This window comes from Pan troglodytes, chromosome 18 (assembly GCF_028858775.2).
Source record: "Pan troglodytes isolate AG18354 chromosome 18, NHGRI_mPanTro3-v2.0_pri, whole genome shotgun sequence".
In the NCBI taxonomy this organism is placed as follows: Eukaryota; Metazoa; Chordata; class Mammalia; order Primates; family Hominidae; genus Pan; species Pan troglodytes.
Window position 1 is genome coordinate 76,163,778 of NC_072416.2, and position 12,143 is coordinate 76,175,920.

General features: G+C 41.6%; 1 protein-coding gene across 1 annotated transcript in view; it reads left to right on the forward strand.

The window, feature by feature from the left end:
- Nucleotides 1-10,658, forward strand: part of CLEC3A (C-type lectin domain family 3 member A) — a 31,435-nt gene extending 20,777 nt beyond the window's left edge. Inside the window, exons 5-7 of the mRNA XM_511120.7 lie at nucleotides 442-1,342; nucleotides 6,697-6,780; nucleotides 9,008-10,658. Of these exons, the coding sequence (XP_511120.2) occupies nucleotides 1,228-1,342; nucleotides 6,697-6,780; nucleotides 9,008-9,402 (594 nt within the window). The 5' untranslated portion in view covers nucleotides 442-1,227 and the 3' untranslated portion in view covers nucleotides 9,403-10,658. The remainder of the gene's footprint in view (nucleotides 1-441; nucleotides 1,343-6,696; nucleotides 6,781-9,007) is intronic.
- The last annotated feature ends 1,485 nt before the right edge of the window (nucleotides 10,659-12,143 follow it).

Here is a 12,143-nt window from a genome sequence, read left to right on the forward strand (position 1 = left end):
AGTAGAGACAGGGTTTCATCATGTTGGCCAGGCTGGTCTCGAACTCCTGACCTCAAGTGATCCACACACCTCAGCGTCCCAAAGTGCCGGGATTACAGGCGTGAGCCACCACGCCCGGCGAGTCTCTCACTAGGTTTCTCTGTTATTACATCATGCACTTGAAAGTGTTGTTTAATGTGTTCAAGGAAAAATGATTGGTGAGGACCTGAAGAAATAGCTATTGATCTATTACATTAATTCTTATTCTAATGGAAATAATTCACTTTTTAAAATTTTCTTTTCACTGTAAGGTACATTTTCCCAAGAAAGTAATTTGCCTGGGCTGGAGTGCAGTGATCTCGAACTCCTGGGGCTCAGGTGATTCTCACACCTCAACCTCCCAGGTAGCTGGCATTACAAATGTGTGCCACCATGCCTGATGAATTTTTTTATTTTTTGTAGAGATGGTGTTTCGCCATGTTGCCCGTGCTGGTCTCGAACTCCTGACCTCAAGGGATCCACCCACTTCGGCCTCCTCCCACTGGGACTACAGGTGTGAGCCACCACATGCAGCCCCAAGAAAGTAATTCTTGATGAGTCCACAAAATCCTAATGGAGGAAAGCCCTATATTTTATCATCGAGTATCTATTTCCGCAATCTCCATAAATCCCACTGAGAAAACTACTTCCAAGCTACACTTGAGCTGTGCAGACACATGAGTGTGAGTAGACACACTGCCTTAAATGAATGGTGCTGTGGCATCACACACACACACACACACACACACACACACACGCAGTAACTTTCCTTTTTCTGCAATTTTTTTTTTTTTGCCCTGAAAACTAAATTGAATCCATTTTCCAGAACATTTAGTGAATTTCGGAGTACCAAATAAAAGAATTTTTCACAAAGACCCCAATCTTCTCAGAGTTTAAATTTAAAAAAAGAAAGCAGGCTAAACCTGTAGTTAAGTTTGACACACTCCAAAAAGGCAAATCACTAGAAAATGCAGCAGAAATTAAATAAATAGAAAGCCTAACATGAGGCACAAGAACAAGAGGCCACCTTATGCTGTGGCCAGCAGAGGCATTCAAACATTCCGTCAGCAGGATTGCAGCCAACCTCCGAAGCTCACTTTTATAAGCCAGCCCCAGGCATCCCAGAGCAAGATGTAGCTGTGTAGTCTACCTCTCCATAGCTGCTTTAGGGGGGCTGGCAGCGTGGCTCAGCAGGCTTGCCCCAGAGCCATGGCAAAGAATGGACTTGTAATTTGCATCCTGGTGATCACCTTACTCCTGGACCAGACCACCAGCCACACATCCAGATTAAAAGCCAGGAAGCACAGCAAACGTCGAGTGAGAGGTAATGGGGCTTCTCAATCAAGCAAAATTCTAGGCTTAGACAGTGTGGGTAGGTGCTGGACAATGTTAATTTTCAAACTGCTCCAGGAGACTATCTTTGGTGATGGCACCATGCCATCATCCCTATATGGCATTTCAGGGGATTAAGTGAACTTTTAATTCTCTGGGATACTTTATTTTAAAGAAACCAGGCTGCTGGGTTTAAAAAAAAACAACAGGAAAACAATTTGATAATAAAAGAATTCTGTGTTGTATATTTTTTGTTAGGTGGGCTTAAATAGAATGTGCTTCAGAGGAAGCTCAAGTGGATTTCTGAAAATCTGGTGTTATTAATATGGGACAAGAAGAATGTATTAACTGAGCACACTGTTTCACTAGTAGGTATTGAGTAACTCGATTCAGTTATATTTTAAGATAACTATAATCTTATTCAATGTGTAGCAGAGGATAGAGATTTTGCTAATTGTGACTTCCTGTTTTGTCATTAGTTATCATTAGCTGTATTTCCATATCCTTGGCAGCATAAGGACAACCTATACCATATATTTAAACTTTTTCATGTCAGAGACACTGAATCTCTCCAACTTAAAAAAATCAATATGCAAAGTCATCTAGTATTTGAAGGCATTGTGATGCAAAACTGAATCTCCCGGGAACCTCAAATTTTGAGTGACTTGAATTGGGTTAACAGGTTAAAGAAATTGAAAAGAACAATGATGATAGCGAGGTGTTTGCAATACGTTGAAACCTAAGCAAAAGAAAAAAACAAGACAGAGGGTCATGTTTTATCACATCCTCTGCATCATTTTCATTTCAGGATATTTCAGATTATGACTATTTCCTTATTTTCACTTCATTAGTAACAACACACACATACACACATTTCAGCAAGGTTACAGTCTATTTGACATGACAGATGGCTGGTGGGTAAAAAGGGGTCTTGTGCTTTAATGATTATAAAGTACCATTTTTCAGGGACATTTATTTACAAAATTTAGGTCTGGTGCAAGGTTTCTTTTTTTTTTTTTTTTTTTTCTGAGACAGAGTCTCGCTCTGTTGCCCAGGCTGGAGGGCAGTGGCACAATCTTGGCTCACTGCAAGTTCCACCTCCTGGGTTCACGCCATTCTCCTGCCTCAGCCTCGCAAGTAGCTAGGACTGCAGGCGCCTGCCACCACGCTCGACTAATTTTTTGTATCTTTAGTAGAGACGAGGTTTCGCTGTGTTAGCCAGGATGGTCTCGATCTCCTGACCTCGTGATTCGTCAGCCTCGGCCTCCCAAAGTGCTGGAATTACAGGCGTGAGCCACCACACCCAGCTAGTGCAAGGTTTCTTAAGTGGAATCTTTTTTCCTTAAGAAATACTGTACTTCTTTCAGTGAAAGATTAAACTATTTCTCATGAGTAGACGAAACATATTGCTGAAGATGGTATCAAAAGGAGAGGGGAGAGAGAAGATACTGGGTGACGTGGCACATTTCTGTAGCCAGGGTTTCTTCACTGCTGGATGGAGTGGCACTCCTCTTGAGAGTGGCGATCACCCAGTAGGAATGTGTGAAGAGGGTCTGAACGTGACTGCGTGTGCATGTGGGTGCTGTGTGGGTGTTTCTGAAGTAATCGCAGCTTAGGTCACACCCAGGTTTTCCAGGGGCCTCCCTCCCTTTCCTCCTCCCACTCTCTTCTCTCTCCCCACCTTCTTTCCCACTTCTTTACCCCCTTCTTCCCCACTGCCTCCCTCATAACCACATGTGCATGCACATGCTTTTAAAACAAAAACAAAAACAAAAAAAAACTGACTGGGTACACACCTCTTAAATGTCATTCCCCCAGTATAGTTTTTGCTACTTTTTGCCATTAGGTCCAAGAAAGTAGATTCTACAGTAGGTGAAGCAATAAACCTAAACCAGTCAAGCAATTATATCCCCACCCATCCATACACTTTTAAAATAGTTTAAGTACCTTGAAATATAATAATACCAGCGTTTAAGAGATCAAAAGTGAAAGCCATCTTCTCTCTCCCAATCCTCACCACAAAATTATCCACTATTAACTATCAGGTAATACTATTCCCAGAAGTTTTGTGCTTTGTTTTTTGTAGGTTTGTTTGTTTTGAGACAGAGCCTCACTCTGTCACCCAGGCTGGAGTGCAGTGGTGTGATCTCGGCTCAATGCAACCTCTACCCGCCAGGTTCAAACAATTCTAGTACCTCAGCCTCTCAAGTAGCTGGGACTACAGGTGCTCGCCACCATGCCCAGCTGATATTTGTACATACACATTTTTTAGTATAGATGGGGTTTCACCATGTTGGCCAGGCTAGTCTCAAACTCCTGACCTCAGGTGATGGGATTGCAGGCATGAGCCATCATACCCGGCCTATTCCCAGAGTTTTTAAAATGCACAATTAAAATACATATTTTTAACAAAATAAGAATTGGCTATGCAGAATGTTTGGCTAGGCAAATAAATTTATTTCATCCATTAAACCTTCGATAGTTACCAGTGTAAGCAATACTTTATTCATTTTAACAGCTGCATAATATTCCATTGTTTGAATGGGTCTGATCTCTCCCAGTACATCTCTTTTTGATTCAATAGCCCCAAGTAACTGCTTTGCACACATACTGCTCCCCATGTTAGGATGTTATGAGACATTTCCAGAAGTAAAATTGCAGGTTAATTATACTTTCTAATTGTCCCTCCAAATGATAACACCAATCCATCTTCCCATCTTCTGTGTATGGGAGTGCCCATTCCTATATACTTTGACAATCCAACATCATATAATGGTTTTACTGGCCATGTCTTCTGGGAATGACTTTTGTGTTTCTACACTGTGTCTACCTCTGGAGAGCAACAATAAAATGAAAGGGAGCCTTCTGGGGGACTCTAAATAGCAACGGAAGAATTTAGCTCCAAACACAAGATCTCTCTGGTACTTGCTTCATAGGTCTCAATTTATGTGTTGCATTCATGAATAAAATATGACTTTTCCAGCTCAGTAGTTGTTCCACATATTCCCTTTGTTTGTTGTACACAAAAGACATCTACATCAGCTACAAAGGATGGAAGCTACAGCCAAGTCCCTGGATAATGAATTTCATAACCATCTCCCAGAAGCCTAATATCAATTCATGTGTCTTCATGTTAATTACAATGTTTACAATCTCCCAGTAGAGGCCACTTATTTAAGGAGAATGGAGCAGGAAGCTGAGAGGGATGGGGGATGACATTTTTAGAGGTGACAGCTTATACCTTGGAAGAAAGTGTTCAGTAGTCTTTGCAAGCCCGGCCCCCCACCAGCTGATGAATTTGCATTCTGAATGCACCCTTACATTTTTTCTGGATTAAATGGTCACACAGGTAAAAATCTTTAGGTTATAGTATTTCTGAGCTGAGCCATGGGATGCTTTGAGAACTGATGTGTAGCATTAAGTAAAACAGAGGCAGGGTCCACCCCTGGATATTCCGGAAGACAGCTTCCTAACCCAAATGAGGAAACATCTGGCTTATGAAGCACATGTTTAAGGGGACAGTGAATTAGCACATGTGAATTTTAGACTGTCCTGAAAAATCCAGTACAGAACATAGACTTCCTCCATGGCATCCCCACAAAGCAGCTGGGGACAGTTCATACCAAGCTTTAAGTATCTTCTCTGTCTGGGGCCATGTGCTCGGGACCAAGAAGGTAGAGGCAATCACTGTGCAGAAGCAGGTAAGAGGGATGAAATGAGAACAGGCCTGGAGCTGGGCAAATTTAAATCCCAATTCTTCACTTTACTAGCTGGGTGACCTTCAGCAGGTGAATTCAGCTTTCCAGGACTCTTTCTTCTGTAGAATGGAGACAATGATTGTGTCTCTCTCAAGCACTACTGAAAGAATTGATCTCTGACAAACAGTATGTGGAGGCTTTTAATAATTTTTATTATGATTTATAATTCCTGTTTTTGAAGACCTCACAAGCTGCCAATCTCTAAGAGAATCCTTATTACACCTGAAATTTCAATTTATCCAAGGTTGCTTGTTTTCTGCCACTTACTTATAGCCAAGATTGGTCAAGGACAGCTATAAAGATCCTTTAGCCTCATCCAGGAACACACAAGACTTAAGTTGCTAATACCTAATATAGACGTATTTCTATACGAACCTTTAGCACTTAACCCTGCTAGTAGCCACCATATCTGAGGCATGTGTTGAGTAGGAACACTGGGGACAGGGGACCTGGGGACCCAAATCAGTCAGAGTACGAATTCTGCCATGTATCTTTCGAGACACTCTCATTGGACTTGTCCTCATTCTTCAGTGGGAATCCAATTTTTCTCCCTTCATAGCTATGTTTGAAGAGCAAGTGAAAACAATTGTGTATACCATAAAATGTGTATTCACTAGACAATATTATGAACACCTATTATGTACCAAGCATTATGTTAAGCATCAGAAGCACCAAGAATAATAAGACAGATGAAATAAAGTAGAGAATAGAAAATATAGAGAATACTCTATAAAATATGGAACAAAATAAAATGTGAACTGAGACTAGAGAATGAAGAAAAATAAGTTTCAAAGAAAGATTAGCAGAAGGGATACTAAATTATAGTATAACCAGGAAAGCCTTCTCAGAAGAGGAGATATTTAAGCTTGCTAAGAATACAGGAAAGCGCTGGAGCAAGAGTGATCCTAGCAGGAGGAACACACAGGAAAGATGAGATTGAGCTTATTCTCAGATGACCCTGAAAGTCAACAAGCCTAGAGTCACAGGATGTGACTGGAGAGATAGAAGGAGCCTCAACTCACAGAAGGACCTTCTAGTATAATGATTGCCATGAAGCTGTTAGGAATCTTCCTGTCCAAGTTATTTTCTTTTTCTTTTTTTCCTTCCTTCTTTCCTTCATTCATTGTTTTTTTGTTTGTTTGGTTTTTTTTTTTTCAGACAGAGTTTCACTCCCTCACCAAGGCTGGAGTGCAGTGGCATGATGTCTGCTCACTGCAACCTCTGCCTCCCAAGTTGAAGCAGTTCTCATGCCTCAGCTTCCCAAATAGCTGGAATTACAGGCATTCAACATCATGCCCAGCTAATTTTTTTACTTTTAGTAGAGACAGGGTTTTGCTATGTTGGCCAGGCTGGTCTCGAACTCCTGGCCTCAAGTGGTCCACCCGCCTTGGCCTCCCCAAGTGCTGGGATTACAGGCGTGAGCCACTTCGCCAGCCCCAAGTTATTTTCATGCATTATTTTTTGTATACACTGGGCTCAGGTTCACCAAAACCACTATTGCCTTGGGTCCTACATTCCAAAGCTTGATTTTATTTTAATCATATGCTTTTTATCCACCTACCCCATTCCACCCTAAAATTTTCCCCAGACAAGGATGGAGATCTGAAGACTCAAATTGAAAAGCTCTGGACAGAAGTCAATGCCTTGAAGGAAATTCAAGCCCTGCAGACAGGTAAGGTGCAGACCTTCTCAGTGCCTTGTCCCAAAGGAAAATTTCTGGGTCAATTTCTGGGGGACATCTTTTTAAAAGAAACATTGACAAATCAACAATGTGGCCAATAAGAGGGCCCCAATGCTGGGAGATGATTTTTTTAGGAAATCAGCTTCATTTACAATCCCATTCTCCTATATATGGGTGTTAGAGAAATAAAAATAAGTAGTTCAGGAATAAATTTGAAAAGTCAGTCCATACTTATTCTCTAAAGAGTAGTGAAACAGAATGAAGCAAGTATGAAACGACTAAAATGATCAGCATTTATTGGATGATAGCTAAGTGCCTATCAGGCCACCAGGACTCACTCGGGCCACACCCAGCCTAAGATGCTGGAAGGACATGGGTTAGAACCGCAGCTTGCCAACAGGGCAGCGCCAGTGTTCCTCCCCACAGTTATGCAGCCACATGCGCTACTGCCCAGGAGCCATTCTCCAAGGGGTGAGGAAGTGAGCCATGTGGGCAGGTTTGGGAACAGCCCTGGTTTACAAGGCTCATCCCCCAAGGAGCTAATATCCTTTGTAGCAATTTCAAAAGCAGGGTGTTGAGGGTCCTCACAAGAGACCTGCCTCATTAGAAGTTACTGCCTTCAGGGAAGACTGAAGTTACGGCTTTCCATCAAGTATTTATAACTCCCAGACCAGATGCATGTTACCAACCTGGGGTCATTTTTACCACAAGCCATGTTGCCTAGTAACAAGGATGACATACTCCCTTTATCAGGCTTCCAGGGGAACAGAATTAGAAAGTTAAAAGACAGTCAAATTCTTATGCAGAAGGTGAGTTTTGTTCATCCTTTACCCACAGTCAGGTACTAGAAATTCTTTATAAACACAAATCCATTAATCCTCCAGCAACTTAAGCTATTATGATCCTAATTTTACAGATGAGGAAAATGAGGCACAAAGAAGGTAAATAATTTGTTCAAGATATACACAGCTAGTTAAATGTCAGAGATGAGACCTAAACCCAGGCACTATGGGCTCTGAGACCTGACTCTCCAATGCTATGGCCTAAAACTATCTTTATGCTCAGTTTATCCTGAATAATCTAAACAATATTTCCAAGGCTCAGCTATCTGCTTAAGAAAATCCCTGTCTCTCCACATGCAAAACTAGAATTTAATTGATTGATTGATTAATTTTTGAGACGGAGTCTTGCACTGTTGCCCGGGCTGGAGTACAATGGTGCAATCTCGGCTCACTGCAACCTCTGCCTCCCAGGTTCGCATGATTCTTCTGCTTCAGCCTCCTGAGTAGCTGGGATTATAGGCACACACCACCACATCCAGCTAATTTTTTGTATTTTTAGTACAGACGGGGTTTCACTATGTTGGCCAGACAGGTCTTGAACTCTTGACCTTGTGATCTGCCCGCCTCTGCCTCCCTAAGTGCTGGGATTATAAGTGTGAGCCACCACGCCGAGCATTTTTTAAAAATAAATATTATATACCATCTAGTTCCAAAACTCCCAAAGAAATCCAACACAGAGTAGCAAGCATGTATATATCATAACAGCATGAGGTTTAAGGCCATGTCTTGGGATAGGGCAGACCTGCGTTTGGGTAGCTGTGATCTCACATGCTGCAAAAATTACTTCATTTAAAAAAATGTGGCTAGGCGCAGTGGCTCACGCCTGTAATCCCAGCACTTTGGGAGGCCGAGGCAGGCGGATCATGAGGTCAGGAGATCGAGACCATCCTGGCTAACACGGTGAAACCCTATCTCTACTAAAAATACAAAAAATTAGCCGGGTGTGGTGGTGAGCACCTGTAGTCCCAGCTACTCGGGAGGCTGAGGCAGGAGAATGGCGTGAATCCGGGAGGCGGAGCTTGCAGTGAGCCGAGATCGCGCCACTGCACTCCAGCCTGGGCGACAGAGCAAGACTCCATCTCAAAAAAAAAAAAAAAAAAATGCTAAGGTGTTACAAGTAACAACTTCTCTAAGCCTAAATATCCTGATATGTAAAAATAGGGGTAATAAAATACAACTTCATGGGGTTGTCAGGATTATGTAACTTAATTTATGTAAAATGCTTAGCATGTTGTCTGGCACATAGAAAATTGTAATTATTGTCTCATCATTATCATACTTCATTCCACAAATACTTATCGCTATTTGCCAGGTCCAGCCCTAGTCATAATACACTCAAAATGCATCTTAATATGTTAAATTTCACATCTTCACAGTCTGTCTCCGAGGCACCAAAGTTCACAAGAAATGCTACCTTGCTTCAGAAGGTTTGAAGCATTTCCATGAGGCCAATGAAGACTGCATTTCCAAAGGAGGAATCCTGGTTATCCCCAGGAACTCCGACGAAATCAACGCCCTCCAAGACTATGGTAAAAAGAGCCTGCCAGGTGTCAATGACTTTTGGCTGGGCATCAATGACATGGTCACGGAAGGCAAGTTTGTTGACGTCAACGGAATCGCTATCTCCTTCCTCAACTGGGACCGTGCACAGCCTAACGGTGGCAAGCGGGAAAACTGTGTCCTGTTCTCCCAATCAGCTCAGGGCAAGTGGAGTGATGAGGCCTGTCGCAGCAGCAAGAGGTACATATGCGAGTTCACCATCCCTCAATAGGCCTCTCTTCAATGTGTCCCCCAAGCAAGATTCATCGTAACTTATAGGTTGATGATCTCTAAGAACAAGTAAAAATCATAATTTTTACTTATTAAAAAATTGCAACACAAGATCAACGTCCATAGCAATATGATAGCGTCAGCCAATTTTGCTAACAGATTTCTTTGGGATTTTGCCCTTCCTGGGGTATAGGGGATCAGAAATATTGATCCATGTGCACGCAGATAAAATGGCTTCTGCTAAACAGACTAAAATCTTTCTCTCTAGTCTTTCTCACTTGTACAAACCCAGTCTGTTTTCAAAAAATCACAGTAGCAATGCATCTCATCACTCTAGAAAAGCAAGCTTAAGCTACCTGAAAGATTTTCCCTTGGAAGTTTAGTGTATGTTTGACTAACAAGAATTCCCTAAATCAGAGACTCTAGGTGCTATATAATCCAAAAACTTTTCAGCCTGTTGCTCATTCTGTCCCATGCTGGCAATAATACCTTGTCAGCCCATTACCCTTTTATTGAATTGCTCCATCTCCTGGTGGGACTTCTATCTTGTCTGCCATATCAGAACACAAACCCCTGAAGAGGTTCTGATTTGATTTTTTTTTTTTCATGCCTACCCCTTTTTTGGAAGTTTCCAGCCGCAATTTGAAAAGAAATGACAAGGTGTATATTTGATCAATTTTCATTCCCACCATTGCATTACAACCTCTAACTTAAATGGGTAACCCTAAGGCAGATCAAAGAAGCAGATTGCATGATAAAGGGAAATAGAAAAAAAGAACCTACATTTATTTTGCTTTAGCATCCTTACTCTCACCTTTTATGAGATTGAGAGTGGACTTACGTTTCCTTTTTTACATTTTTGTATACTTTTTTTTTTAGCTATCAGTATATATTTAAGTCTATTATGGACAACCAATCTTTGGAAGCTGAAAACTGAATTTAAAGAATGCTATCTTGGAAAATTGCATACGTCTATGCAATTTTTTATTCTGCCTAGTGCTATTCTGCTTGTCTAACTAGACTGTACTAAATAGCTTCATTGCTTAATATCAAATTACAAAGTTTAGACTTGGAGGGAAATGGGCTTTTTAGAAGCAAACAATTTTAAATATATTTTGTTCTTCAAATAAACAGTGTTTAAACATTGAATGTGTTTTGTGAACAATATCCCACTTTGCAAACTTTAACTACACATGCTTGGAATTAAGTTTTAGCTGTTTTCATTGCTCAATAATAAAGCCTGAATTCTGATCAATAGAAAATGTGTTCGAGTGTTAATTACAGTTATTCAAAATATGTTGGTTTATATTAAACTTGGCAGAGTTCGAGGGGAATTACCCTGAATTTAATCAAACTGGTGATTCGGATATACTCAGAGAACAATTTTACCTGGCAATGAAGAGGTACGGTCTGGCTAGAGGAGGGAAACTTTTAAAAAATTTTAGCTGCAGAGGCTGGGTGCAGTGGCTCACACCTATAATCCCAGCTCTTTGGGAAGCTGAGGTGGGCGTATCACTTGAGCTCAAGTGTTCAAGACCAACCTGGGCAACAGGGCGAAACCCTGTCTCTACACAAAGTACCAAAAATAGCCAGGTGTGGTAAGGCATGCCTGTGATCCCAGCTACTCAGGAGACTGAGGTGGGAGGATTTCTTGAACTCAGGAAGCTGAGGCTACAGTGAGCTCAGATTGTGCCACTACACCCGAGCCTGGATGACAGAGCAAGACCTTGCCTCAAAACAGCAAAAAATGTAGCTGCAATTATATCTGGTTGATCTTGGCCAACTCCCTACTTCCAACGTAACCATAGTCTTCGTAAAGGTAATGACCATAATGAAATGGGTGGACACTGGTGAGTAAGTGCATTCTCTTCACGTTTCAGGTACTGTGCTAGATCTTATATAATTCTCATTTATCTTGAGGAAGAACCCTGATAATTTAACCCTGAGAATTAGGCTCTAGAATCATTTCATATTACAGAAGAAGAAAAAAAAGAGAGTTAAGTTGCCCTAAGTCACATGCCAGGAAATAGTGGAACTGTCACTGGAACTTAACAAGCTGACTCAGATCCTGTATACTTACTACCCATGGGGAGCAATAAAAGGTAAAGCCCATTCAGAAAGGCAATGGGAGTTGATTCTAATCCAGTATCTCAATTTCCTTAGGTGAAGTAACAATCTGGACTAACAGCTGACCTTGAGAAGCATTCAGTCTGAGGCCACTTCACAGAAGGTGTTTTTCCTTCCTCCTTTGCAAGGGCCCAAATAAAGACAAAGACAACCAATGTTACTGAGCATGGTGGTTCAAGCCCCTAATCCCAACGACATCAGAGACTGAGGCAGGAGGATCACTTGAGGTCAGGAGTTCAAGACCAGCCTGGGCAACACAGCAAGACATGGTCTCTACAAAAAAAAAATAAAAACTAGCCAAGTGTGATGGCACATGACTGTAGTCCCAGCTACTTGGGAGGCTGAGGCAGGGGGACTGCTTGAGCCCAGGAGTTTGAGGCTGCAAGGAGCCATGATTGTACCACTTGACTCCAGCCAGGGCAACAGACAGAGTGAGACCCTATTGAAAAAAAAAAAAAAAAAGACAACATTTGAAGATGATCCATTAAATAAGGCAATCTTTCCCAAAGTGCCTCAACAAGACCAAGAGAGTAAGCTAATGCAAAGGAATAGATGAAGGTTAGTGACATCAAGATGAGGGTTAGCGAATATCAAGATCAGTTAGCAAGACAAAGC